The sequence below is a fragment of the Phytophthora infestans genome, genomic scaffold, assembly GCF_000142945.1.
Source record: "Phytophthora infestans T30-4 supercont1.2 genomic scaffold, whole genome shotgun sequence".
NCBI classification, from domain to species: domain Eukaryota; phylum Oomycota; class Peronosporomycetes; order Peronosporales; family Peronosporaceae; genus Phytophthora; species Phytophthora infestans.
Window position 1 is genome coordinate 3,390,092 of NW_003303757.1, and position 27,241 is coordinate 3,417,332.

Sequence of the window (27,241 nt, forward strand, 5' to 3'; positions counted from 1 at the left end):
GCACCTCTTGTTTTATATCCACTGGATTGCCAACTTCGGGGACGCATTTGCGTACGCAGCGGCACCTCGACGCAGCGAGTAATTGCTCGTGTTCGGCGTCACGGTCTGGCGCACATTGAGAGGCATGTTTCGGATGCAACCGCGGATGACTTCGGTAATATAACTCGCTATGTTTGGCCGCTTCCTCTCCCGTTTAGGTACAGACTGGGACTCCTTGTCAATGTTGTCCTGTAAGCTCTCCTGAAAGACCACAGCTTCTTCTTGCGTGTACGTGTGGCCTCCTGGAAGGTCCGACTCCGCGCAACGGGGAACTAGTGGGAAGAGGTATTCGGATGGCTCATCGTAGCAGACAAACTGCATACCAAACGCATGCAACATGCACTGTTGCCATCTCTCTGCAAACTTTCAAATAGATACACCTTGGACAACAGATGTCATTAAAAGAGCGATATGCAAAAGCAGCTCTCCAGATGCAGAGATCGAAAGCTGTTGCTTCGGGGCGAAACACGTATCGATGGCTCGTCTAAAAGTATGCCACATCATAGTTAACATAGCTGCATCATGAACATTCTTAATTCCCGTGGCCACATCAGCATGAACAACAAGATGTTCCACCAACACACAGAGATCAGATAAAGCACAGCCCGGAGAATCATTGCTCTGCACATTTGAACGGAGATATCGTTCTTCGATAGCACTAGCGATTTTGTCTAAAATTTAAGCAACTCGCTTGGCATCAGAGAGAGATCCACTGTATCGTTCGCGTAATAGATTCACAATTTGAGAGAAGTAGCCCAAGGCTGTTGCATTTGCTAGGAATCCATCAGCAGCACGAGTTTTCCACTTTTCTCTGTCTGTAAAAAAGATTCCAAAGGCTCTTAGTAAAGAGTAGAAGTTTTGCATCGGCATGTTAGTTGCGTTGGATAACGAGAAGTGCATTTTGTCTAGGGCGTCACTGCTTAGATCTGTTGATACCAGGAATTCATTGAAAACCTTTACTGCAGCAAGCTCCTGCCCTACCGTGCCAACCGGGATGTCAAGCCCGCGAGGTGCCCTCTTCATCTTTGATAGAGGTCACGGGTTTTAGGCTACGTTGGGCTTGTACGGAGCGAAGGGAAGAGTCACCACTCGGGGAGTATACCGGAGCGAAGACACTTGGGGGGGAAGGAGGAAGATTCCGAAGTGATTGATTTATCGGAGCTTACACTGTCCTCACTACCTAGGTCATCCAATCAATTGGTACATCCAATCACCAACACTCGTCCAATCATCCTACTCGTCTAATCATCGATAGCGTAATCAGCGTACCGTAATCATTGCGGGATCGTGTTGGACCGGTTTGGTTACCGGTTTATGGGTACTTACCGCTATAAATCGGTACCCCTCAATACGCCCCCTCAATGCAAACACGCGTTGACCCCGAGCGCCGTCGTAAGGTCCTTGTGACGTGGCCCCGGAAGCGTCTTTGTCATGATGTTCGCCAGCATCACAGAGGTCTCGCAGTACTCCAGTTTGACCTCACCGCGCTTGACCTCATCACGAATGTGATGGTACTTGATGTCGATGTGCTTGGCCCGACCATGGTTCACTGTGTTCTTGGTCATCTTAATGCATGACTGGTTGTCTTCGAGGATCTTGAGCTCTGGTCCCGATTCTCCTGCTGCCGTCAAAATATCGCAAAGTAGGCGGTGAGCCCACTTGGCTTCTTGAATAGCTAAACTTAGCGCGATGTATTCTGCCTCGCTTGTTGACAACGACACACTTGACTGTTTTTTTGCTCCCCCAACTCACGGGTGCGCTCATCAAAAGATACGTGTAGCCCGAAGTTGACTTGCGATCGGAGTGGTCACCAGCCCAGTCTGCGTCAGAGTACCCGCGGAAACCCACTTTGTCACCAGGCTTGAAGTAGATTACATGCGACTTAGTTCCTTGTAGATAGCGAAAGATGCGCTTCACAGCAGCCCAGTGCTCGACTTGTGGGTTCTCCATAAAGCGAGAAACGTATCCCACGGCAAAGGCAATGACCGGTCGTGTCGCGGTCATCAAGTGCATGAGTGCACCTACAGCCTCGCGGAACGGAGCGTTCACCTTGGTCGATGCACTGCTTGGGACTAGTCAAGAGCTCAAATCAGCTGGACTCACCACCGCCTTGCACTCATCCATACCAAAACGCTTAAGGATGTCGTCGACATTTTGGCGCTGGCACATCGTTACGCTCCCGTCAGCGTTGTACACCAATTCGATTCCCAGTACGAACGCACACTTGCCACTTTCGATCATCTCGAAGCGCTTCTTGAGATCGCTGCTGGTGGTTGCAATTAGCTCGGCCGAGCTACCAGTCACCAAAACGTCGTCTACGTAGACCAGCAGAAGCACACAGTGACCATCCACAATCTTGATGTAGAGACACGGGTCGTATGCTAGAACTTGAAAGCCGATGGAGCACACGTAGTCGTCGAAGGTCTCGTTCCACACGCGTGATGCTTGCTTGAGACCGTAGATCGCCTTCACCAGCTCCAGGCAGTCAAAGTTATCATCAAGTTCGACATCTTCTGGCACCACGCAGAGCACCACCTCTTTCATTATGCCATACATGAATGCTGTCACCACGTCCAGCTGGTCCAGGGGCCAGCCGAGGTACACGACCAAAGCAATGATCATGCGCAGTGTCACATACTTCACCACGGGGGAAAACGTTTCCGTGTAGTCAATGCCATACTTCTGCTTGAAGCCTTTCGCCACAAGGTGCGCCTTGTACTTCTCGATTGAACCATCCGCTTTGCGTTTGATCTTGAACACCCACTTCGTACCGATGGCCCGTTGACCGTTCGGTAACTTGGCAGCTCGGAGCACACCGCGAAGTCGCATCGACTTAAGTTCGGCACGGATGGCCTTGCGCCAATGCACTTGATCAGGCCCGTTCACCGCGTCTTGTAACGTTGTCGGCTCAGCTAAATCACCAGCTTCCATTGCGTTGGCACATGCTCGCCAAAATACAGGCGGAGTTGCATCATCGTCGTCTTGATCCTCGACGCCTTTTTCTTTTTCATCGGCCACATCACAGTCATTTCGCACACCTGATCGGCGCTTTCTTTGACGCTCAAACGAGGTTTCTCGAGCACTAGCTTCCTCCAAACCGGCAGCCTGCTGTGCAGCGCGCGATCTCGTAGTCATGACGTGAACGTTACTTGTGCGGGCCTTGCGGTTATCCGCCTGCTTGAATTCCGTTGGGCCCGCAGTTTCGGTATCGTTGATACTGAGAGAGTCGAGGTCGAGATCAGAATCTGCGTCGCCTCGCTTGGACTAGCCGTCGAAAACCCAAAGCTTCTTTCGTCGAAATTGACATCGCGACTGATCACCACCTGCCCCGCCTCGATGTCATAAACTCAATACGCCTTTGACACTTCTTCATAACCCATGAACAACCCTTCTCGAGCCTTGGGATCCCACTTGAGTCTCTTTTCCCTCGGAGTTAGGACGTACGTCCGACAACCAAACACACGCATGTGCTTCACATTTGGCTTGGACTTGTACACGATATCATATGGAGTCTTGCTTTCGATCTTGGGTGACGGTAGGCGGTTCTTAGCGTAGATAGCGGCCATCGCCGCTTCGCCCCAGAAACACTTCTCCAACTTGGCATGGTGCAACATGCTGCGACCAATCGTGACGATAGTCCTGATAGCTCGTTCTGCAGTGCCGTTCGTCTGGTGCGCGTACGGAACCGTGGTCTGCTGCTCGATGCCTCGATCTTCGTAGAACACCTTGAGTGAGTTTGTCGCGAACCCACGAGCTCCGTCATGGCGTACGAACTTGACCCGCTTGCCGAATTGCGTCTGTACCTTCATGATATAGCTCTTGAGGCATTCTTCAGCATTTGACTTGGCTCGTAAGCAGAAACCCTTCATGCATTCACTGGCTTCGCCAACGATGAGCAGCAAGTACTTGCTCCCACCCAACGATTCTTCTTCCATGTGGCCGCAGATGTCGAAATGAAGCAACTCGAACGTGTCGTAACTGCGTTTGTCGCGGTTACTGGGGAGCGGCTTCTGGACCATTTCCCCCTGCTGACATCCGCGACAGACACTTTCCCCACTTGACTTCAAAGGTGCCTTGGCATCCTTGATCATGCCGTTGTTGACCATCTTGCGTAGCACGTCGATAGGAGCATGGCCCATGCGCGCGTGCAAGTCAACGTTCGACTTCGGAGTCACTGCGTTTATCGAGCATAGTGGTGTGCGCAGCCAGTAAAGACCGTCTACGAGATCTGCTGTAGCCACGACTTCCTTCGAATCCTTGCGCGCAACGTGCATGGGTTCACCGTCGAACACCACTTGAAATTTGCCGCTTTTGTTGATCTGCGGCACCGATATCAAGTTCTTCTTCATCTTCGGCACGTAGAGCGCGTTGTCTCGCGCTCATCGCCGTTGGGCAGAACCACGCACTCGATGATGGTCCCCACACCCTTGATTGCAACGTTAGTGCCATCAGCGACCTTCAGGTCGCCTTCCTCTCGTTCGTTCAGCATGACAAACTTAATCTTGTCATTGCAGATATGGTGTGTCGCACCGCTGTCGACTGCCCACAGCCTGGACATACGCTTGCCCGTCAAAACTCCACATTCCAACGAAACCGCAAATGCCACACGATCATAGCTGTGGTCGTAGTCGTCGTTTCGCAACTGGACATTGTTGGCCCCGCGTCCACGACTGTTGCCGCCGCGTCGGCCTCCTCGATTCTCATCCTTCTGCTTGGTCCAGCACGTGCCCCAATTTTCCGCAGTAAGTACACTGGCGAGACTCCCGCTCGGTACTGAGCGCCTTCGTCGCGTCTTCAGTCTTCACCGCAGAGGTCTTCGCGCCTTGTCGCTTGATATGCTCGTTCGTAAGCACCTTCACAACGTCTTGCGTCTTCAGCTCAGCAGTACTCATCTCCAGGTGTAGCACGACGTTCTCGTAGCTCTTAGGGAGACTGCGCAACAAGCAGATCGCAACGTCCTCGTCCTCCATCTTGGCGCCGATGCTACTAAGCTTGGCGCTGATGTTGAGAACTTCATTGCAGTGATGCAACACATTCGCGCCTTCAGACATCTCCATGCTGAAGAGCTGTCGCTTCAGGTAAATACGACCAGCCTTCTGCGATCCACCGTACAACGTCTTCAAGCGCGCCCACGCGGTCCACGCTTCCTCGCAGTTGTCGGCCACGTGGTGGTAGTCCGCATGCATGTGGACCAGCATCAATCCGAACGCGATGTTGCTCGACTTGACATACTCGTCCTTCGCACGAGGGTCCGTGAAGCTTGGAGTCGTCTCTCGGTTTACGGCATGCCATACTGACTTGGTCAGGAACACAACACGCATGTAGCGGCTCCACGTCGCGTAGTTGTCACCGCTGAGCTTGTCGATGGAGACCTTAGTTGCAACGTCTTGCGCAGAGGACACGTTACTTGGGCTCATAACCTGATAGAGGTCACGGGTTTTAGGCAACGTTGGGCCTGTACGGAGCGAAGACACTTGAGGGGAAAAAGGAAGATTCCGAAGTGATTGATTTATCGGAGCTTACACTGTCCTCACTACCTAGGTCATCCAAATAATTGGTGCATCCAATCACCAACACTCGTCCAATCATCCTACTCGTCTAATCATCGATAGCGTAATTAACGTACCGTAATCATCGCGGGATCGTGTTGGACCGGTTTAGCTACCGGTTTATGGGTACTTACCGCCATAAACCGGTACCCCTCAATAATCTTCTTCGTAACAACTGGAAGGGATACACGGGAAGCCTCTTCGTACAAATGCAATTCTCTTCTGCCAATATATATGTCTCTAGAAACTCCTTCCCGGTACACAATGCAATTATCGGATAAGTATTGTTTTAGCTTGACTTTAATATGACGTCTTATTTTGTGACCCAGTAAAATACCGGAAAATTCCGAAATTAAGCTGGAATAGTTTACCCCTACCCCTATTGATACTTGATTGGTAGGATTGTTCTCTGGACATAATCCTATTGGCTATCGAGGGATTACAGCTACAGTAGGGGTTGGGTGTCCGGCACAATAGAAGTTATCCTACAATAAATCGGCGACTCAAATCGTACTGGCAACTCGACATAGATATTTAGTAAATCGACCTTTATGCAAACGCAATTCGATAACACGTTTATTAATTCCATGTCAGCTCGTACATTTTCCCTGCCTCTTACAGAGCAAGCAAAAGAAGCCAAAGACAACCAAGTAAGCTTGATATTACTACTATTGGAAGTGTTCAGTGGTTCGTCACACGAGGATTGCTCTCCTTGTGTCGATCGCTTTCAAGAGTAGGTGCCACTTAAATGCAAGTACACTTGAGAATCAACTTTAGGAAAGTAATCAAGAAAATGTGTAAACACGTATGTGCCGGGCAAAAGGCCGCGATAGGACCGCGGAGTCTGGTGAGGCTACTCTCGTGTGAGCGGCAGGCGTCAAAACGCAAAGTGGTGAGCAGCCTCCGCCAGAACACCGCTGTTCCGCAAAAGGTAGATTAGTATACAAATAGCAAATAAGTCTGTACTAAAGTCTAGATAAATGCACTCTCGTTGAGCACACCATCTTGGCAGCGTACAGCCAACGATGTCCTTGTGTATACAGTCCTAGGTATAGTCCTTCGCCATTGCACGCATGTGTACTCAGTGTAGCCTGTTGTAGTGCAGCCGCAAGCTGCACTACCAGGCGCATGAGTGTCCTTGGGATGTGTCTTGCAGACACTGACAGTGGACGGTAGCTCATAGACAGGGGCACTGGACACTGGCAGACTGCATTGCACTGGCGCTCGACACGCAGGCAAGTTCATAATCTCACACTCCCACTTGATCTCGGCGACGCACTTGGAAGTCGACGCGACCACCCACGCACATTCTCGTTGCCACCATAGTCCTAGCAGTAGCGCAGTCAAAAGCACACAGGCAATAGCAGTCTACACAGTAACAACACTTTCACGCGATCGCCATCGTCTTCATCAGTGTCGCTCAGGTACAGCCTCCGCATCAACAGCAGTAGCCAACGCAGCAGCGGTAGTCGTAGTTGTAGCCATATCATTGGATACGTTGGCGTCGCCCGACACAATAGGTAAGACCTTCATAGCCTTGCGAAAGTGTGTGAGCTTCACCACCGCAAGCGCCTTCGTCATGATATCGGCCACCATATCATCAGCTCCGATGTGTTGGGCTGTAAGTTGCTTCAACACCACGTGGCGTCTGATCATGTGGTACTTCATGTCGATATGTTTCGATTTCGAATGCTTGCCAGGTTTTGGAGTTAAGGCAATGGTTCCTTGGTTGTCTTCAAGTAGTTGGGATACTCGGTGTCTCTAGCTCAACTCCTCGCATAGGCCAGCAAGCCACAACAAGTCGTTGGTCGCCTCTGCCATCGCAACGTACTCCGCCTCACAGGTACTTAGCGCGTTGATCTCCTGTTTACGAGATGCGTAGGAGATGACACTGTCGTCAAGCATAGTGATGTAGCCACTGATACTCTGTCGATCCACAGGGTCGTTCGCATAATCAGCATCGGAGTAGCCATTAACTTGCACGTCAGTCTGTAGCTTCACATTCATCACTAGTCCAAGTCACACGTAGCCTTCAGGTAACGCAGCACCCTCTTGGCTTGTGTATAGTGCGTATGATCGTAGCTCACCAGATACTCGCCCAGGTGTCAGGTAGCATGAGCTATATCAGGTCTCGACGCACTAACCAGGTACTGGAGAGCACCCACCAGCTCTCTGTAGGGAAGATACTCCTTCGAAGCAGGCACGTCTGGCTTCAAGGGCGTTGTAGCTTCTGGTGTAGTGCAGCAATTACAGTTCTCCATGTGAAAACGATTCAACACCTCCAGTACGTATTGTCAATCCGGATCTCGACGCCTAAGAGATATTTGACTGTTCCCATCGTCGTAAGCTCGAATGTCTCTTGCAATGAGGCAGCGATCGTGGCACACAGGTCACGTGGTCCCATCAAGTGTAGATCGTCCACGTAAGCAGTCAGTAGCAACTTGGCTTCACCATCTTTCCTCAATGCATATAGGCCAAAGTCAGAGTCCGTCCTTGTAAAGCCCATCGCAACAAGCTTCGCGATTCAAACGTTCGGTGCTTGCTTCAGTCCGTACAAGCTCTTCAACAATCTGCAAATGAATGCAGGTCCATCTACCTGGAAGCCAGGAGGCTGCTCCATGAAGACGGTCTCGCTCAAGTCTCCATACAGAAAAGCCGTCTTCACATCAAATTTCAGTTCCTCCTAGCCTCTTTGTACAGCATATTAGATAGCCGCACGCATGGTTTCGAACCGGATCACAGGTGCATAGGTCTCAGAGTAGTTGATTCCAAGCTGTTGCTTGAATCCATGATCACTAGTCGCGCTTTGAATCGTTTGATCCGTCCACGCTCGTCTCGCTTCACAGCGAAGACGTAATCTCCTTCACTTACTTGGCATCCTTGCGGGGTACAAGTTTCCAGGTCTTGTGACCCTTCAACGCTTGAAGTTCCACCAACTTTGCAGCTCTACACTGCTGCCAGTACTTGCTTGCACGTGCTTCTTTGTATGTCGTCGGGATTTGCACATCCGTTGTCATAGCCTGCACTAGGCCTACCACGTAATCCGACAATCGAACGTTCGCCTTCTGCTTCCTTCTTGGTCGCTTTAGACAAGGCTCTCTTGGTGGAGGTTGAATCTCGAAGCCACTTGTCTCCTCTCCACCGTTGCAGGATTCTTCTTTGTTCTGCGTCTATTGCGCTTCCTCGCTTTTGAACCTTCCTTGGCGTCTTCAGCAGGATCCTGTAACACGGCTGCCATTGCAACACCAGCAGTCTCTGCATTGGCCTTGCTCATACGTGCGTCAACAATTGACGAACTCCCACTCGAACTTAACTCAGTCTCTGCAGGTTCGTCAGCAAGTGGTACCGCCTCAAGTGGCTTCTACGCACTAGTGATGCTGTCACTCCAACCGGGAAGGTACGTCTCCATGTTGGTCTTGATGCGCGTCACAGGTACAGCCTCGAGTAGAATATGGTCACCATCAAAGAATGCGCTCCCTAACAGATGCTTTATGTAGATGCCATCAGTCGTGAACTCCTCATGAAACTTCACATTGCCACTACGAGCTGGCACCACTTGAGCTGTCACCAGGTCAATGAACTTGTAGCCTATAGTTGACTCACTGTAACCCAGTAATAAACACAGTCTTGCCCTTGCTTTCAGCTTTTCTTTCATCTGTCTTGACTCAGGGGGAACACGCTCGTGTGCTAGACAGCCCCAAGTACGCAAGTCATCCAGCATAGGCACAGTTTCTGGTGCGGGGACACCAAACCCAAGGGCTTGGTGGGCAACCAGGTCAACGTCGTCACCACATGCAGAAAGGCTTCTACCCACAAGGGGTTGGACATGTGTGTGGCCATCAACATCGCTCTGATTTTTGGTAGAACCACGCCGTTAGCACGTTCCACAATACCAGTCTCTTGAGGAGAGTAGGCGTTCGTAAACGGCTGCTCGATCCCTTGGTCGACGCAGTAGTCAATAGCTCCTTGCTTGCAAATTCGCCTCCTTGGTCAGAATGTAGTCTGCGCACCTTCTTAGGAAAGCGAGTTGGTAGCCTGTTCAACAGGACTTTGATGTGGAACGCTGCCTCACTCTTCTTCTTGAGTAGCAACGAACACTTGTATCCTGTAGACTCGTCTATAATGAAGAGAAACATAGTAGCTCCATCCACAGACTGTTCGTTCACAGAGCAAATGTCCATCCTGAGAGCCTTCAAAGGTTCGGACTTCCGTGATGGATACCGTTTATAAGACATTATTCTCACCTAACTGGCAGCACAAGCAATGCACTCGTAAGAAGTAAGACCCTTTGCATTCATCTTAACCTCAACATCGAGTTTGTTTGGCAACACTTTCACCGTCCCTGCTCATAAGACCAAATCGTTGATGAAGCATCTCCATGGCTTTCTTGCTGTCCATGCCTTCTTTATGAGCTTCCATCACCATCACTTCAGTCACTCGCTCTGCACGTAGTCGGTAAATGCTGTCACGAATCACGAACTTGAGCGATGTGCTCGGCTTCGAGATCCAAGCAGTTTGTTGATCATCTGAACATGTCAACTTGATGTTGCCCTTCGTCTGTAGGTAGTCCAGACTAATGATGTTCACCTTCGCGTTCGGTGTGTACACCACGTCGTTCAGACGACGTTCCTTAAGCTGGCCGGTTGCCTGGTTAACAACACGCAATAGCACAGACCCTGGGTTAAGTTGTGCCATTCGCAAAGTCAAGTCGACTAGCTTGGTTTTCCCTTTTGGTAGTAAACAATGACAGGTCACCACAGACATTCGTCTGGGATCCTTTTTCAAGTATCCACTTCACAAACTCAGACTGAGCCGATTGCATACCTTGATTTTGGCTCACAGCATTGATTTGACGAGAGTCAGACGGTCTGTTGTCACGACGGTCTTCAAATCGACGTGAAGACATGTTCCGCCCTTGGAAGTTGTCACGTCGAGGTGATGGTCCTCGTCCCCGCGAAGGATTATCACGCCCCTGCTGCTGCGGATACAACGGTCCATAGCGACTCAGTCGATCATCACGTTGGGTCAGTGGTCCATAGCGACTTGGTCTCTCGTTACGCCACTGCTGCTGACGCGGTGGGTATCAGTAACGACCCCGAGATCCTCTTAATTCACGCCCTCGCGGCGACGTAGAGCGACCTCTTCCTTTCGGTGGAGATCGTTCTCGATTGAATTATCGGGGTGGAGAACGACTTCGTCCTCGTCCTTGGATAGGAAAATCAAATTGTCCAACATATTTGCTCCAAAGTCCTCTCTCGTACGCACTCTCCAAGCTAGGTCTGTAGTCATTGCGCATCCCTGGTTCTTGAAGTCTGTTAAACCCGGCGTCAGGACCTTGATAACTATCCCCCCCGCACAGCCGAACCCTTTTGTGGTTCAGCTGGATTGCGCCATGGCTCAAGTGTAGGTCCTTGTGCGTTCCTCATCAGTCCTTGTCCTAAGTAGTAGGCTACTGATTCCCACGTAGGGCCTGGTCCAGCAGTAGGCCAGCTGCCCTCACTCTGATTCTGCGCAGTACTTGGTTCAGTAGGCCGCATACCCGGCTGTACAGTAGCATGAACTGCAGGTTGTCCAGTAGGTTGCACTCGTGTTGTACCGCAGATTGTATGTCAGTTTGCACAGCTACCGGTGCTTGCAGTGTAGGCCGTGAAGTTTGTTGTCGCAGTTGCTGTAGTTTTTGCCCTCCAACTTGTACATGTCAAACAGGAACTTCAACATGCAGCTGCCGTCGCTGCGTTGCTTGCGCAACAGTAGGTTGAGTGCGTTGTGTACTCGCATGAGTGCTTTCAGCAACACGACGCTCTCCCCCTTCGTCACTTTCCGCAGGAGATGTAAATGACCAAACAGGTGATTGCGTTGCGGTAGGTGATAGTGCAGCACCGTCTGTAAGGTCAATTGCATTCGCATCGCATAGTGATAGACCAGCAAACAGTCCTAGGCTATCTTCATCCGTAACCACCGCGCCCACTCGGCGTACAGAGCTCACCAATGATACAGGAGCTCTGGGTTATCTCTCTTGCAATTTTCTTGCCAACTCTGGTTTCAGTTGCTGGCCAGTGAGTGCTGTACACTCAGCATACCAATGTCCTTCTCCTTGGTAGCTCGCGCAGTTCGTTCGTTGCTTCGTGTCTGCAGCACCCTTGAGTCGCTTACGTTGTTGCTTGCTGCGCTTTCGTCCTCGAGCTTGACCTTGTCCTTGAACATGATATGTTCCGACGTGAGCTACTTGCATGAAATGCGCGACCGGTTGTTTGGTTTGCGTACGCAGCTGGTCATGTTGGTGCTCGGCAGCGCGCAGTCGTTGTAAAGCTTCAGCAAGTGCCAGAGTCCTACGATCATGTCTGTTACGCCAATCACCGTGCTCGCGGGCGAGATCCTTGAGCGCTTCCACGCTGTTTGATAGAAGTAGGCTTGCATGTTGTCCCTCAGCGAACTCAGCAATACATGTAGTTTGGTGTTGAAGTGTCACCTTCTTCGCAATGTCGTCAACATACAGCGACATGGACGCATTTGGCTTGAGCCTACGCGTCACTAGCTCTAATAGGTAATCTGGATCAATACCATCTCCAGTCTCAAAGTGCTGCGAAATCGCATCGTAGAGCATAGCGGCGGCGGCCATGCTGTCTTGGATGTCGTCGATCTTGAACGTCGTGCGCAAGTCCACAGACAGCGACAACGCGAGCGCGGATAACACCTTGTTCTTGCGCGACTTGTACTACACGCGGTACTTGTCGCGGCGCATGCCTTTCACTGCATCATATCGCTCAGAGCCGTAGACGATGTCACCCAGCATCTTCGGTTCGAAGTGCAGCGGCACCTCGATCTTCCAGGCATTGTAGTCGCCCTTCACATGGATATTGGGCAGTTAGATCGGGGGCGCGTTGATGAGGACATTGGTGTACTCAGCCAGCTCGCCGTCGTCGTAGCGGCCAGTAGAATTCATGCTGTCCAGAGGTCGGCACGGGTCGCTGGGGTCTCGGTCGGCGTTCGGTTGGCTTAGCGGCGGCTGGGAAGAATTGTCAACTGGCACGGATTCTTCCGTGTTTTGATGAAAGTTTGTGCATACTTTCGAGTAACATTTGGAATAGCGGGCGGCCACCCGGAATTCCAGCCAATGAGCGAATTAGTCGTTCAGCATCACTGTGCGACAGTGTTGCGGCACTGTTCAAGCTTGGACTTTCTGCCAATCAGGTCGGATCTTGATCTTGATTGGTCGAAATTCCAGAGCTCGTGTCTGGAACACCAGTTGCCAGGCTGCACCCTGATTGGGCTCATAACCAGTGGTGACGTAGGGCTCGTCAAAGGAGGATTGCTCTTCATGTGCCGACGCTTCTAAGAGTAGGTGCCACTTAAATACAAATACACTTAAGGATCAGCTTTCGGAAAGTATTAAGGAAATGTGTAAGCACGTATGTGCCGGGCAAAAGGCCGCGACAGGACCGCGGTGTCTGGTGAGGCTGCTCTCGCTGTTGCTCTCGTTGGAGCGGCGAGTATGGTAAGATTGAAGAACAATTGTGTAACGCTACCGTTCATTACTTTTCTCTGTTATTGCTGTCGAGGACACTGACAGTCACAGGAAGTGGCTAAACATGACTTCCAACAGCGAAATGCATTTTAAGGCAGCGAATTTAGGCCATGTCATCCCATCATTGCACGTGTTAGGACCGCATCGCCCCATATCTATATTTATATGTTTGTATCGATGCCTTATCATAGTTAGCTACAGGCTGCTGCAGGCTGCAGCTGACCAATTACATTCTAAAGAATACTTCCTCCGGCTGAATAAGTGCAATAATTAAACAGATAATCGTCTATAAATCTTACCATTTCAGAGCTATTATTGATGGAATCGACGCGGTTTAATCTCCTCTATTCATAAAGTTTTTGAGCTCCAAAAATGTTTTTAAAAGGAAAAGTTACGAGCAAATTTGTAACGGGGTCCGGAGGCGCCTGGTACTCGTACTCGTACGAGGCCACCTCCACCCCTGCTCGACCGGAACGGAGAAGCCCACTACCACGTGGAGCGGATTCTCCAGGAGCGGCGGCTTCGCAGAAAGGGTTAGCTCCCTGTGAAGTGGAGGGGTTATGCCTACTCCGAGAACTTGTGGGAGCCGATTAACCGGCTCCTGATTGACTGTCCAATGGCTGTCGTGATCTTGGAGGAGAAGAAGCGGCAGCTTCGTAAGTAGTCCGGAGTTTCTTGCCCGAACGGGGTACGGACTCCGTACCCGCGCTCATCGTGAGCGCTAGAAGCCGCGCGCTTCAGAAGGTCCCATGGCAGCATGCGCTTACTGATCAAGTGGGTAAACCGGACATGAAGATCACGCTGGTCCAGGATGCGGGACAGCAGATGATCCTCATGGAGTTCCCGTAGCTCCAAGGTGACTTGAGAGACTCGACCCACGCCCAGAACCTGTCATCACACGAGCTCCATTTGGGACAGTACTCGGCAAGAACCCAGGGGTAGCCCCAGAGCGTGTCCGGCTCTCGGGCTTCTTACGACAAGTCGTGAAGTCCTTAAGAGGGATTCACTACGGCGCGAGAAGCACACACCGGGCCGCCTCCAAGTTGTCGACGAACGACTGCTCCTTCTGGAGCACCATTTGCTTTTAAGTCCGCCTTTGTACATGGTGGTACCTTTGTTACGAAGCCATCACCATCTCTTTACAGACAAAAGTTATCTAGCGTTTTCCCATTTTAAGCAGCCTCGATTCTAGCGACGCTCGGTGCTATAGAAATTGCTCTGAGAGTCAAATTTTGGTTTGGCGATAGTATTGCATTGCAGTGTTTCGCGCCAGCAATTTATCCTTCTTTCCTTCACTAAACGAACGTGACGCACACAAAGTTATTGCCACTCTCATCCGCTTCAATACACTTCTTTACGTATTCCTCTTCAAAATCATCACCCTTAAAAAACTTTTCCAATGTGTTGTCAGGCTGCAACTCCTCCAAACCCATCGTGATGGTCCGAGAAAGAGGGATATGAAAGTGATATGTCTACCACTTGGCAATTGAATGAGCATACACATGATTTAGAGCTTCTACGGACTTGATACGTCCGATCGGGTGGCTTAGATGACTCGTTTATACCCAGAGGTGAGAAAATAAAATAATCTTGATATATTTCGCTTTCAAGCTCAATAATATACATTGCAATACAGGACAGATCAATAATTTGGTATTTAAACCAAATATTGCAATAAATAAATGCGCCCGAATTTGATATCTTACTTATAGTTTGCATGTCAATAAGGTTCGCAAAAGTATGTTGCAAATTTATAAAGTATTGGAAGGAAGATGGTACAGAAATATGTTATTCCGTACGAAAATACAAACCTAGGATATACATTATATTGGTTTTTGCTAAACTATACTATATCCGATTGACTAAAAGTATGCTGTGATTGGCTGATGAATTTAGCTGGCAGGTAATTGGTAATACATACCCATACACAATTCAAGTATGGTCCGATAAACGATCACAATTATCCATATTAACGGTACGGCTGGTCAGCGACGGATATAAGAAGTATGAGTAGATCAGTGAGGAAACACGGGGAAATATATAGCTTGAAATCGAATCTGTTTTATTGTGGCCAATCGGACCTCCAAAAGCTCGGCCTAAGATGAAAAAGGCAGGGCTATGCCCAATATTTGCCGGCCATTTCCTCCTTCGTAGGACCTGCTCAAGAAACGGTAAAATAACAAAATAAAATCATTATTAGGCAAGTAGATCTTATTTAACCCCTCTGTTACCAAGGTCGTAACTTACGACTTAAAAAAATTACAAAGTCGTAAGTTACGACTTTCGAGATGCCAACAGCAGGGAATGGCTCAATAAAAACGTTCCATTACTTTAATCAAGTTTAATTTAATCTTCAAAACGTATAAGGTCACACAAGTCAAATTTAAATGTGCACAAAACAGACAGTGGAAGGGGTTATGCGGGAAAAGCTGATCCGTTCCCGAGTGTTGCATGGTTCCACGGCGCCAGACCTGTTCATTTGGAAATTCAGGCTCTGGCACGCAAGTGGATAGATGGCAAGGTTGCAAACGAGTACAGCGACAAAGAATGCTGCTGTGGCCCGTTCGGTAGACTTCAGGCATCTTTGGCGGCAGCTCCGAGCGGTCGGGTGGACGTCAAAGAGACCAACGCGGCTTGCTACGGAGTGGATCTACTACGCTCCGAATCGGGACTCGCATGGGCTAGTTGAAGGGACAAACATGTTCACTGGTAAGCGTTTTTTTGGGAGGGCTCTATATACAAGCACTTACTGTGAACATGGATAAAGGCGAGGACGCGGTTGTTACGTATGCGATTTCTTCACGGCTGATCAATCTGGGCGAAAGCAGTGACGAGAATGAAGAGGTGTCGGATGGAAACGTCCGTCCATCTCAAATTGACTGCTCTCTGATGTTGTCCGCACCTACTTTGGATGCCCTGTTTGATGGCAACAGCGATGATAACGAGGCGATGGCCGGATCCGACACAGAAGGGGCTGCACAGACTGCGGACGTAGCGCAGCAGTTACCAGGCCCGATCAAGTTATCAGACGAGCGCGCTTCAGCGAATGCTGTCCGAAGCTGAATCCGAAGGATATGTCCATTTCTTGGACAACGAGATAAAGACGGATGAGGGGGAACGCGTGGAAACGCCTCCATACGCTGCCCACGTCAAAGCGGCCGACGTGAATGTACTACATGAAGACGAGCATTCCGATGACTTCGAATGTATGGACTCCAGCAACAGCGGTGATGATGATGATGACTGTGAAGAATATGATGAGGTTGATCACAGGGAATACGCTGAAGACAACGACGAGCATCCGGGTGATGAGCTGAAACTAGTTGACGAGAAATTCGTAGCATCGCTCGGTGGGTCTCTGGCCATCGCTAATATCGACAAGGACGCCTTGCACTTGACTAGGTGGAGTGAACCGTCTTCTCTGTTCGAAATCGGTAGACCGAACTACCAGGGGCTTTCAAGTGATAAAGCGACTCCTACGCACGAGCTACGTGAAATGGCGACCACACCCCTAGGTTTGCTGTTCTACTTCATGTCAAAACAGTTATGGATCGACATCGCGACTGAAACCAACCGCTATCGGGCCCAGAACATTGATTCCGAAGCTAAGAAAATACGCGCAAGTCAGAGACGTAGCAACCATATCGCGTCAACAGAAACACTGTTGCAGATACGACGGCGTCTAAGGGCTGCGAAGGCGTACGGTATGTGCGAAATCTTGCATGCGATCGGACTGCTTGTTACACATATGTGATGCCCTTACAAGCAACCTCTCTCGAGGCACTGAGCGATGATGCATGACGGAGCTTTACCAGCTGGTACCCTTTGCCAAATATATGCCACGCAGCCGATGTACAGCAATCCTACGTGATATACACTTCACAAACAGCGATGCTCCCCGCACGCGAGACAAAATGTGGATGCTGCGCCGGGTCGCAGATGTCCTGCAGCAGCACTTCCAATCCGGCTGAACACTGCCAGCAGTGTTTCCGCTCCATGAAGGCGTTTTTCTAGCAGCGTCTCGGCGGAACACTACGCGGATGTTTACGTCAGATAAACCTCATCGGTACGGTACCAAACTATTTATGGTTTGCGACTCAAAGACAGCTTATTGCCACAGGTGTGCTCTTAGCCATGTCTCAAAGTCATAACTTATGACATCTCTAGCAATTTCGAAAGACTAACATATAACTTACCGTTGTAGGTTTGAGCTCTATGCTGGAGCTCGAGAATCAGCTGACGAAAACTCCACCAGTACCGACAACAAGACAGGTGCGGCTGCCGTCGTACGCAACATGAAAGTTTTACTTGGAGAATGCTCCAGTGTATTTCGAATTGTCGCTGTTGATCGGTATTATTCGTCAGTAGCGCTGGCATTACAGCTCCTCAGCATGTCTATCTACGTACTCGGAACAATCATGAAGAACCGCATTGGATTTGACAACCAAGTCGTTGAAGGCCGTCGGACGCGGCCTCGTGGAGTTGAGAGAGGAACATTTACGTTCTCGCGCTGCGAGGCAGCGCCTACAATGGTTGCCTGCCACTGGTTGGACAGAAAGCCAGTGCATTATTTGACCACGGGTGCATCGATGGAGGATGACACCATTCAGCGCAACGTGAAGCGAATTGGGGCGATAACCGTGAGGTGTCCCAAGCTAGGGCGGAGTCGACATATACGATCAAATCCGCTTGCAGCCCTCCTCGATTCAAATGGCTATCTACTCTGTTCCATCTCAAATCTAACGCAACGAGCGACCGCACAAAAATAAATGATATCATTGGCTATTATTAGGCTAAGAATTGAGATTTGCTATTTTCTAATTTGTGGCTACCAGCTACATAATACGTGTCAGCTGTGCAGATAAGCATGATGTGCTGCCGTCTGATCGCTCTAACGGCAGGCACAACAAATGTTGATGTTGTCAACATCGCTATCAAATACCAGCCAGCTAAGTCGCACGATATGAACGTACTCGAATTGGGTCTGTCTAACTTGCTACAGTCGGCTCAATACCGCACACCAACGTACAAGATCGATGCTTTAATTGCGTAAGCTGAAAAAACTTACTGTGATCTCTCTAGTAGGACTATAGATAAGTGCTTTTTGACAGCACAAAAAATACCAGAATCTGTCATTGCGTGTGATACATACAAACTCCCCCGAGTTTCGAAGCACCACATTCGCAACGGAGTGCTTCCAACCTCATTGCCTTGCGACCCTTTGGCAAAAAGGGCCAGGAGACACTTAAAAAAATGAAGGGCCACCAACTCAAAATTAGTATCTTTTATTTTATGATGAACTCTTTTCTACACACCTTGTTTTATTTATTTTCACCTTTTGCGAGATCTAAAATTTGTCAGATTGTAAATACATAGATGTAATTGGTCAAAAGCGTTTTTCAGGAAAACGCGGCACAGACAGCAGCTTTTGAAGAACTGTTTTCACATCTTGTAAGACCGTAAAAAAATCGATCTCTTCTGAAAACCTCAGCAATTTTCCAACACTGAAAAGCCCACTGCGAAACCAGACGTCCACCCCGTCAAAACGAATGACGCCCTTTTGCTCTGTACTTCGCTGCTGTTTGACTATGATCTACCAAAAAAATACTGCTTTATAGAGCTAAGGCAGGGCTTTCCGTAGTGGGCTCGTTTAGCTAAATCACACCATTAGCTTAACAAATATGTCAGCAAAGGAGAAGTGTTAGATTTGAGATGGAACAGAGTGGTATCGTTTTGAAAGTACTAGAAGTCCTTATTGTTAGGCTTTCTAGATCTGGCGATTGTGAATGCTTTTGTCATACACAGGAGGTATGCCGGATGACGAGAGCTGCACCAATGTCTTGTGCTTTGTGGATGGCCGTCCTTCACAACCAGCTCCTGCAGTTAAATTCGGAAGATTTCGCCTTGGATTTCATAGCAGCTCCGCAGTCATGCGCTCCCTCAATGCGAAAACGTCGCCGCCTTCCACAGCACATCTACCAACAGTACGATGACTTGGTGATTGTGTCCGGCGTTCAAAAGCGCAGACAGTGCATGTAAGGTATGCGCACTTCTTCGCGGCGAGAGAAAAAAATCTTTCCAGACGACATTTTATTGCGAAGACTGCTCTAGCGGTGACGCCAAATTTTTCCTCTGCCGGGAAGCCCGACGTGAGTACAATGGTATCACGAAAACCTGCTTCCAGATTTGGCATGAAGATTTTGAGTGCGGAAAAATAATCCGAGAGTCACTAGGAAAACGAGTTGTGTTTCGACGTCCGATCAAGCTCGAAGCGCGCAAGAAAACACGTCGTGAGCTGCTGCGGGAAGAGGAAGGCGATGCTAAGGATGAGGGCAAAACTGTGTATGTAGCTAACGTTTGAAATTACCAGAAAACGGGGTTCTGCATGTACATGTAGTACCTTGAGTGCTGTTGTTTTATGTAATTGATTTTGTGCGTGGGTGGTTGAATCAGGCTTAAGTGAAAGTCGTAAGATTAGACCTCGCTATGCGCTGTCGTTGAGGAGAAGTCGTAAGTATACGATATATGAGGGCCATACACTTCAAAAGTTTATTCACCATCGACGATCCGATGGGAAAAGGGGCATCCCTTTACAATATTATTGTTATTATAACGTCGTAAGTTACGACGTAAGGTTTGCGCGTTCAGAGACTCCAATTGCGGTAACAGAGGGGTTAAGTACTTGGTATCATACTGCAGTTCGATAATTGCTAGGCTAGAAGAGAGCGTGCTGCCTCACTGAAAGTTAAGTACTTCACATTTTATGTTACTGCCTAAGCTTTACTGGCCTCCAGGGTAGGTTTGGTAGATCACTGTAGTTTTTGGAGCTATCCGAGGTAATGGAGCTAATCGAGGGATACGAATCGTCGCTCCAAAAATAGATTCCTTGGAGCTAAAGCGACCCCTCATAACTACACTGAAGTTAATTATTGGAGAGTCTCAAAATGAAATCTATTATTGGCCAATCCGGATTTTTGCTAAGATATTCCTTACTCCAACTCCAGGAACTCTAGTAGGAGCGGAGGTCCCCTAACTCGGAGGGTATATTGGCAGAAAGGCACAATAAGAGGATTTATTCGGCGTCCTGTCCAATTGAGACTTTCTCATAGTTAAGCACCCCGAAATATGAATACTGTATCTGCTTGAAATTGAATCCTACTTTACACATGAGGGGGAAAGAGGTGAAATTAACTTACGTTTGTATGCTGCTGGTCATCGGGGGCCCCCATAATTATTGGTATTGAAAGTGTCTAGGGGTGCTGCCGAGGGGATTGTCTGTAGTTGTTCTACAGACTGTATTGTCTGGGAATTTACTCTGTACTCGCGGTAATTTAACTTTTTAAAAACAATATTGCATTATCGTAAGCAGAAATGTGATATTGTAAGATCAAAGTAGTACTACTTCATATTTAAAAAAAATCTATTACTACGAGCTCACGACCTGGTATTATTTTTGTCAAATCTCAGAGAAAGCAGAAGGTGTGTTTTGAAATAATCGGTTTTGACAGTATGTGATACCGCGTAAAGGGGTGTCAGTAGGTGTATGAACAATGCTGGTTATTATCTGGCTGAGAGTGAGCGGGCTGCCATAAAACCGGTATATAGCGGTATGCGTCACAGCTGGTTGAGGCTGTTAGAAGTGTCATATTCGCAGTTTCCGACTGAGGGGCACGAAAATGGCTGACGACATAGGAGAAGAAGAGTTGGGTGATGGGGGTGGGGTGGGGGTGGGGGCTTAGCTACAAGTGAACTTTGCACAGGAGCAAACCACGTTTCATACCGGCACACGAACTGACACAGTTTTGTCCAAAGCCGTGGTTTTTAATAGGCAGTCCACAAAGATTGGCTGTTCATGTTATTTTGGTCCAGAAGCACCATGTTTTGAGTGAGAAACGTCCGCCCTTCTATTAATAACGCCCAACACGCCGCTCTACAAAGGCCGGCCACCACCCACCACCGGCCAAGGTCACGAGCTACATGGCTCGCCGTACTATCGTCTAGGACTCCAAGAGAACTTACCGGCTCACTACGATGACTACAAGACTATAATACAGTTAATTTATAGTCGTGTAGTCACGAAAGGTACGTACAGAGCTTTCGACGCACTCTCAAAGGTCATCCCCATCCGTATCTACATGTAGTAATTCTTTTGGCAGACCTTTGGTGTACTCATACACGTTTTGACATTTTCCCTTAGAGAAAGCCACTTGTAGTCCGTAGAAAGATAACTAAGTCATTTTTTCTTAGACGCTTTTAAAATAATAATAGCTTGAAAGAAAACAACGACCTTAATTTTTTTCTGCACCACCAGTATAGCCGTGACTGACCCGAAGTACAAGTACCGGCTCATGTATTTACTTCGACACCTTCGCATCCACAGACACACCGTTGTACGACACGATGTCTTGTTTCGCGTTTATCTTCGGCTCGCTGCCGTCGTTCGACAGTGTAAGGAGGCCAATGTGGAATTCGTGGGTCGTGGGCAATTCCATGGCAAATGTGTGCTTGGCCTTACGCACCAGTTTCTTGTCGCCCTCACTCGTGTAGAACTCCAGCACAGATCCGCTACCGGAAGCGGCGGGCGAAACACCGATGCCGAAGTTATACCACGTCCCGGGCACGAACTCTGTTTCCCACTTGGCGTCATAGGTGCCATTGGTAAGATAGATGATTTTAGCGGGTTTGACCGTGGCGTCGACACGGATCTCGAAGATGTGCGACTCCGGGAAGACCATTTGCCACGCGTACGGGTTGAGGAAGGCCTCCTCTTTCATGACACTGGTACGAAAGAAGGTTGAACCCTTCGTGTTGGCGGCAACATTCTGGACGAGTTCGGAGCGTCGGAAATTAGTCTGGGTTTTGAAAATGGCCTTCGCGTCCACGCCAATGTTGATGACGCCCGTGTCACCATTGTAGGCGGGCAAGCGACCACCCTTGTCGATTGAAACGTAGTCCGAAACCTTTCCGTCCGTGCCGTTGTTGCGCATGGTCAGGATGTGCGTCAGGTACTTCTCCGGCAACGTCTCGACGGTCAGGTCGTACGCGCGACCATCCCAAGGGAGCGGCTTATCGGCAGCAATCACCGGGTCGGCGACAAACGCCGACGCGAGTGCCACCATCCTGAAAATTGCGGAGAACATGACTATTTTGATCGGAATCGAGTCGGAGTCAAGTTAAGTTGATGCGGGCGGATTGCAAAGTGAGCAGGCTGCAGTGCTTGAAGCACTGAACACCAGCACTCTGGTAAGCCCTATCATAGGGACTATGCCATAGGCCATGGGCTTACCATAATGTACCATCCAACGTACAGTATTACGGTACCGTCCCTGAACGAAGGAAATCTATGCATGCGAACGTACCCAAAAAATACGTCTCATTAAAAATTGCTCCAAAAAGAGAGCCACTCTGTAAATAGAAACGGTCACCTCACCTTGGTAAATGATCAATTTTAGAAATGGTCAGGTTGGAATTAAACCAAATTTATCAAAAACACGAAGTACAAAACAAAAACGAAGATGCAATGGAGGTCCATTTGAACAAAACAACGCATGCGCTTAAGATACTTGGCGTGCTGGTCTTATACTACATGGATCTCATTTAATATATTTATTTGTAGCAATAGTGTGTCTAGCCTCAAGGCAACGTTTGGGTTTCTCTTTCTCCGAACAACATTCATTAACTACATGTTCTATTTTATTTAGTTAGCGCCGGTAGTGCCCAGGGCAAGCACAGCATCAGCCCCCCCCCCTCCTTACTTTGTATTCTTATCACAACAGAGCCTAGGCTAAATTAATACCCTACATATTGCTAAAATCGAATACTATGATGCAGTGCTGCTCAAGTCCTATAGCTGCTGTTTGTACCCTATGAGATATCAAGTATCTTCGTTGCCTATTTGCCAATTCCGTTGCACGGGCAGATGTGTCGTCGCCCAGGACCGAACGAATCATAAGATGGCTGCTTCGAATGGAACTTACATCAAAATTATTCATATCGGCTTCGACCTATACACCACAATTAGTCAGGGATTAGCGTGAAGGGTCTACAGTACAGTAAATAGTAGAGATGAACGTACGGAGGCTATTAATAAAGAGGACATCTTCACCAAAATTAAGCTAATAGCTGACCATGTTATCGGGTGTGGCAGCGTTACAATTACAGTACTACGACTTTCTCTGCTTTATTAAAGTAGAAAGTTCTTGATTTAAAAAAGTATCTTTTATTAAACGTCGAAATACCTAAACGCACGTTATAGTTTAATGTCTCTATTTTGTTCATTATAGCTGAAATACGGGCGTACATTTCATTTTTTTTAAATCCAAAGTATCACACTACAAATTTGTTTTTACTAGCTACTTTTGTCAAAATCCAGACGCTTGGTTTTAATGTTATTTGTGTCGTCGCTCTAGCGCTTAAGTATTATAATTTTAAATGTTGCGGAGTATTCCGTCCAATTTTTAAAGAAAGATTTCTAAAGCAGTTTTTTTCAGTCAAAGCTATTTACTTGTAAAATAAGGTGATGGCATTATAATAAGTTGTGGCAACCCCGTTTTGCTAGTTGTCGCACAAACGCTAACTGTACTGTTAAAATACATGCTTCTTAGTGTTATATATATATTGCTAACATGTAATAGACGCAGTAGCAGTTAAGTTTGTGCCACTGCACGCTGCCTGCAAAGACAATTGACCAAATAGATTTTTTAGAGTTGTAAGATGCGCAAACACATGAACATGTTTGCAAACACCACTAACAGCTAGTTAGAGAATAGTAGAAATCACAATCATGTCTGCGAAGTTAATTGCTTTTTGCACATAGGCGCTGCATTGCCCCTCTGCTTCTGCATGATCTTTGCAGCACCTCCATCAATGTCCAAATGAAGAAAAAAATCACACGCACATAGTACAAAGCAAAATTAAATTGTTTTGCACTCAGTGTTTTAAAAAATGATTTTAGGACCGTTTCTAAAAGAGCTCTCTTTTTGGATCAGCTTTTTGTGAGACTTTTGGGTGCGTTCGCATGACTTTCACGCCTCGATCTGAAGCCCCGATCCTCAAAGATTTTCCCGTGTACGAACAGAGTTGGGCGGGGCCAATCTTGGTTCGCTCTTCGTCTTTACGTGAGATACACAAGCTGATACATGTACATAGTACAAAACCGTTTACCGGTAATTTATACAGTACTGCACCCCGTTTTCGGCCCTTGGACCTTTGATAAACTTCCGGATGTGATGAGCCAGAATCCTAAAGAACAATACTTCGTATGGTAAAATCTGATTTATTTGCAAATCCTATATTGTCCACCCCCGCGAAAACGGGGTGCAGTACTGTACATGCTCAGTAGAGAACTAACCCTAAAAGTACCGATACATATGCTGAGCACACCGGTACTGCACAATATTTATAAGAGTGTCACTGTTTTATTTAGTATCCTGTTATTACCGTACTTGTGCATTTTGTCCTTTTCACTTAACCTGATGCTCGACTTAAAATGAATAGGGAAAGGAATTCCCATATTTTAGTGGTTTTCACTGAAATTGATACTGAGCTGGTAGTAATACTATTCTGTAAAATGTGTACTTTTATAATAATAATGCTAGTTTGTTACAATAATACACTTCCTTTTACAGATAAATTCAAGTAGCCGCGAGTAAAGAGTAACCTCCCCTAGACAATACAGTTTGTAGGACAGGAACTTGACTAAGTATTATGCTCAGTCTGTTGTAACAACAATTGTTACAACAGACTGAGCATAGCTACTATTCGACGAATTATTTGTGTTGAGGCGGATTTTTTTGTTCAGTGGATAACAGTATCATTAAATTGCCATTTCTGAGTGCTATTAAGAAACTGTTGACAAACTGATTGGTCAGGACCTCCGGCGACTTTCAGACGCTTGTATCGGATCATTTTTCTCTTGTAAATTGATTTTATTGTCAGACAGGATGTAGTTTCTAGTTTGACAGGATCCTTACATAAAGCATACTACTCCGGTGGAATCATTAGTACGGTGTGATATCGAGCTTTTCGGCGAATAGAAAACTTTAGCTGTTGCAATAGCGCGACCTTTGGAACGACCTTTTTGATAAAGTTCGAGTGAATGACGGACATATTACCAAAGAATTTTTTAAAACTTCCAGTGGAATAAGCATTGTTCCACTGGAATATATTTTTGGACCAAAGGGACTTCCCCTTTTCCGACAATTTTGTTCCGAAACCAGATGTATTTTTTTTCTACTGGGGCTCGCCATCCTTTCTTCATCCAGTAACTTGTAATGTCCAATTTACTTTGAACAACGTTAATATATCGAGCACGTCCAATTAAGGTACCTTCTCTTATCGGCCACTCAAATCTCCGTTTGTCATCGCGAAGTGCGGCATTCGGGCTTTTGGGCTCAAATACCAGGATCGTGGATACAAAGAATGATTTTTCACTTGATCTGAGATGGCGTGCTATAGTTCTAGCTTACGTGTATAATGCTAAGCTGAGCCTTGTGGGAACACTACGTGGAATATCTGGTCGTACTCTTATAAGATGGTACCAAAGGTTTGCTCTGACAGGAAACGTCGACAAGCAATCTCCGGCTGAGAAGACGACAAAGTAGCCAAATCGTCTATGTGAGTTTGTATCTGCATATGTGGAAAATCACCATTTTTATTCGAAGAATTGCGTGAAGTTATTTAGATGCGTTTTTTTACAGGTGTGTCTTTTTCCGATGCAAACATTTCTCGGGCGTTGCGCATTGACCTTGGGCTGACGCAAAAAAAGCATTACCAAAGCGAGCATCAAAGAGTTTGCCTCGGGAGCGTAAGGAATACGTTCCTCGACTTTCGCCATTCTACAGCTGTCCTGATCAGCTCGAATTTGTAGACGACTCGCCAAGAAATAAAAGGCAATTTAGAGTTTATTATTGCATAATACGCAGCTGTTGATTGACTTCTAATTTTGTACATTCTGGATAGATCTGTACTACGTTGCCATGGATGGTCTGCACGTAACACGACCACCGCCGTGCGTGTTCCGTTTTCTAGAGGCGTGGGACTGTCCGTGCTTGCTGCAATGGACGCCACCGATTTTTTTGCCTGGGATTGCTTGGAAGATACTTTCTCGCGCAAAACTTTCCACGATGTGTTAAAGAAACCGATTGCTCAATCCATTGTTGCTAAAATCACATGCACGAGGGGCTACAAGCTCTCGAACATGCTACCAGAGCGCTGCTTTTGATTCTGCTACCATACAGTCCCTACTTCAATTAGATTGAAGTGGGGGTCTCCCTTCTGTAGTGGTGGCTAGATTATCATGCAAACTTGGTCTTTCGAGAATGCCGAAAGAAGCCCTAGGTGTAGCGATGCGTCGGTGCACCAGTCAGTCAGAATGTTGGATAGTATTTGTATAACCACTGCGGATACAGGGGTAACGGGATCAAGCTACCTGGCCTTTAATCCTCTTCACGCATAATATACGTGCATATTATGTACTTGGTCAATACTTGCGATGTCGGCTTCCGGGTCTGGCGTGTCAAACTCTCTTGGAGGGCGGTAAGGTGGACGCAGGCTGTAGGATGGTTCTGACTCCGCCTATGAGACCGTACAATCCGTACAGTCCGTCCACATTAAGCAGCCCCCTCTCCTTCCTTACGACAAAACGATTCATTGTCTAGGGAGCCCAGAGAATGTTGGCTCAAATCCAACCGTTGTGATAACTTGCTTACGCTGTTTTCTAGATGCTGTTTGGCTTACTTGCTAACTACTTCTTGGACGTTTGTGTGTATCCAGAAGCCGGATTATTGATGGCAGGCGTCTAAAGTAGACGCTGATGGCCCTCGATTTTGCGGTTGAGATAGCCTGAGTGGTCTATGGTGCGAATATGCTTGAGGACAGCGGCTGAGCCTCGCAACGTTATCCTCCGCTCGGCTAAGAACGCGAGCCCATTTCCTCAGCCTTTTACCTCACAGCTAAGACCCGATCGCGAAAGTCCTGCGCTGTGGTGCCGAACTCGAACCCACCGTTCAAGAAGAGTTTCATGAAGGCCACAGGCAGCTCGGCGTCGGACTTCTGCTGTTACTAGATGGGAGCCTATCACACCCGCGGCTCTTGTGCGTACCAGGCGATCCATAAAATGTGAATGTGG

General features: G+C 47.9%; 1 protein-coding gene across 1 annotated transcript; it reads right to left on the bottom strand.

Annotated features, from left to right (window-relative positions):
• Positions 1–21,624: 21,624 nt before the first annotated feature.
• On the bottom strand, positions 21,625–22,232 carry PITG_01625 (uncharacterized protein; the record flags this gene model as incomplete). Its single annotated transcript, XM_002908208.1, has 2 exons — positions 21,625–21,638; positions 21,683–22,232. 2 exons carry the CDS (start codon positions 22,230–22,232, stop codon positions 21,625–21,627), a joined length of 564 nt encoding a protein of 187 aa, XP_002908254.1.
• Positions 22,233–27,241: the final 5,009 nt, after the last annotated feature.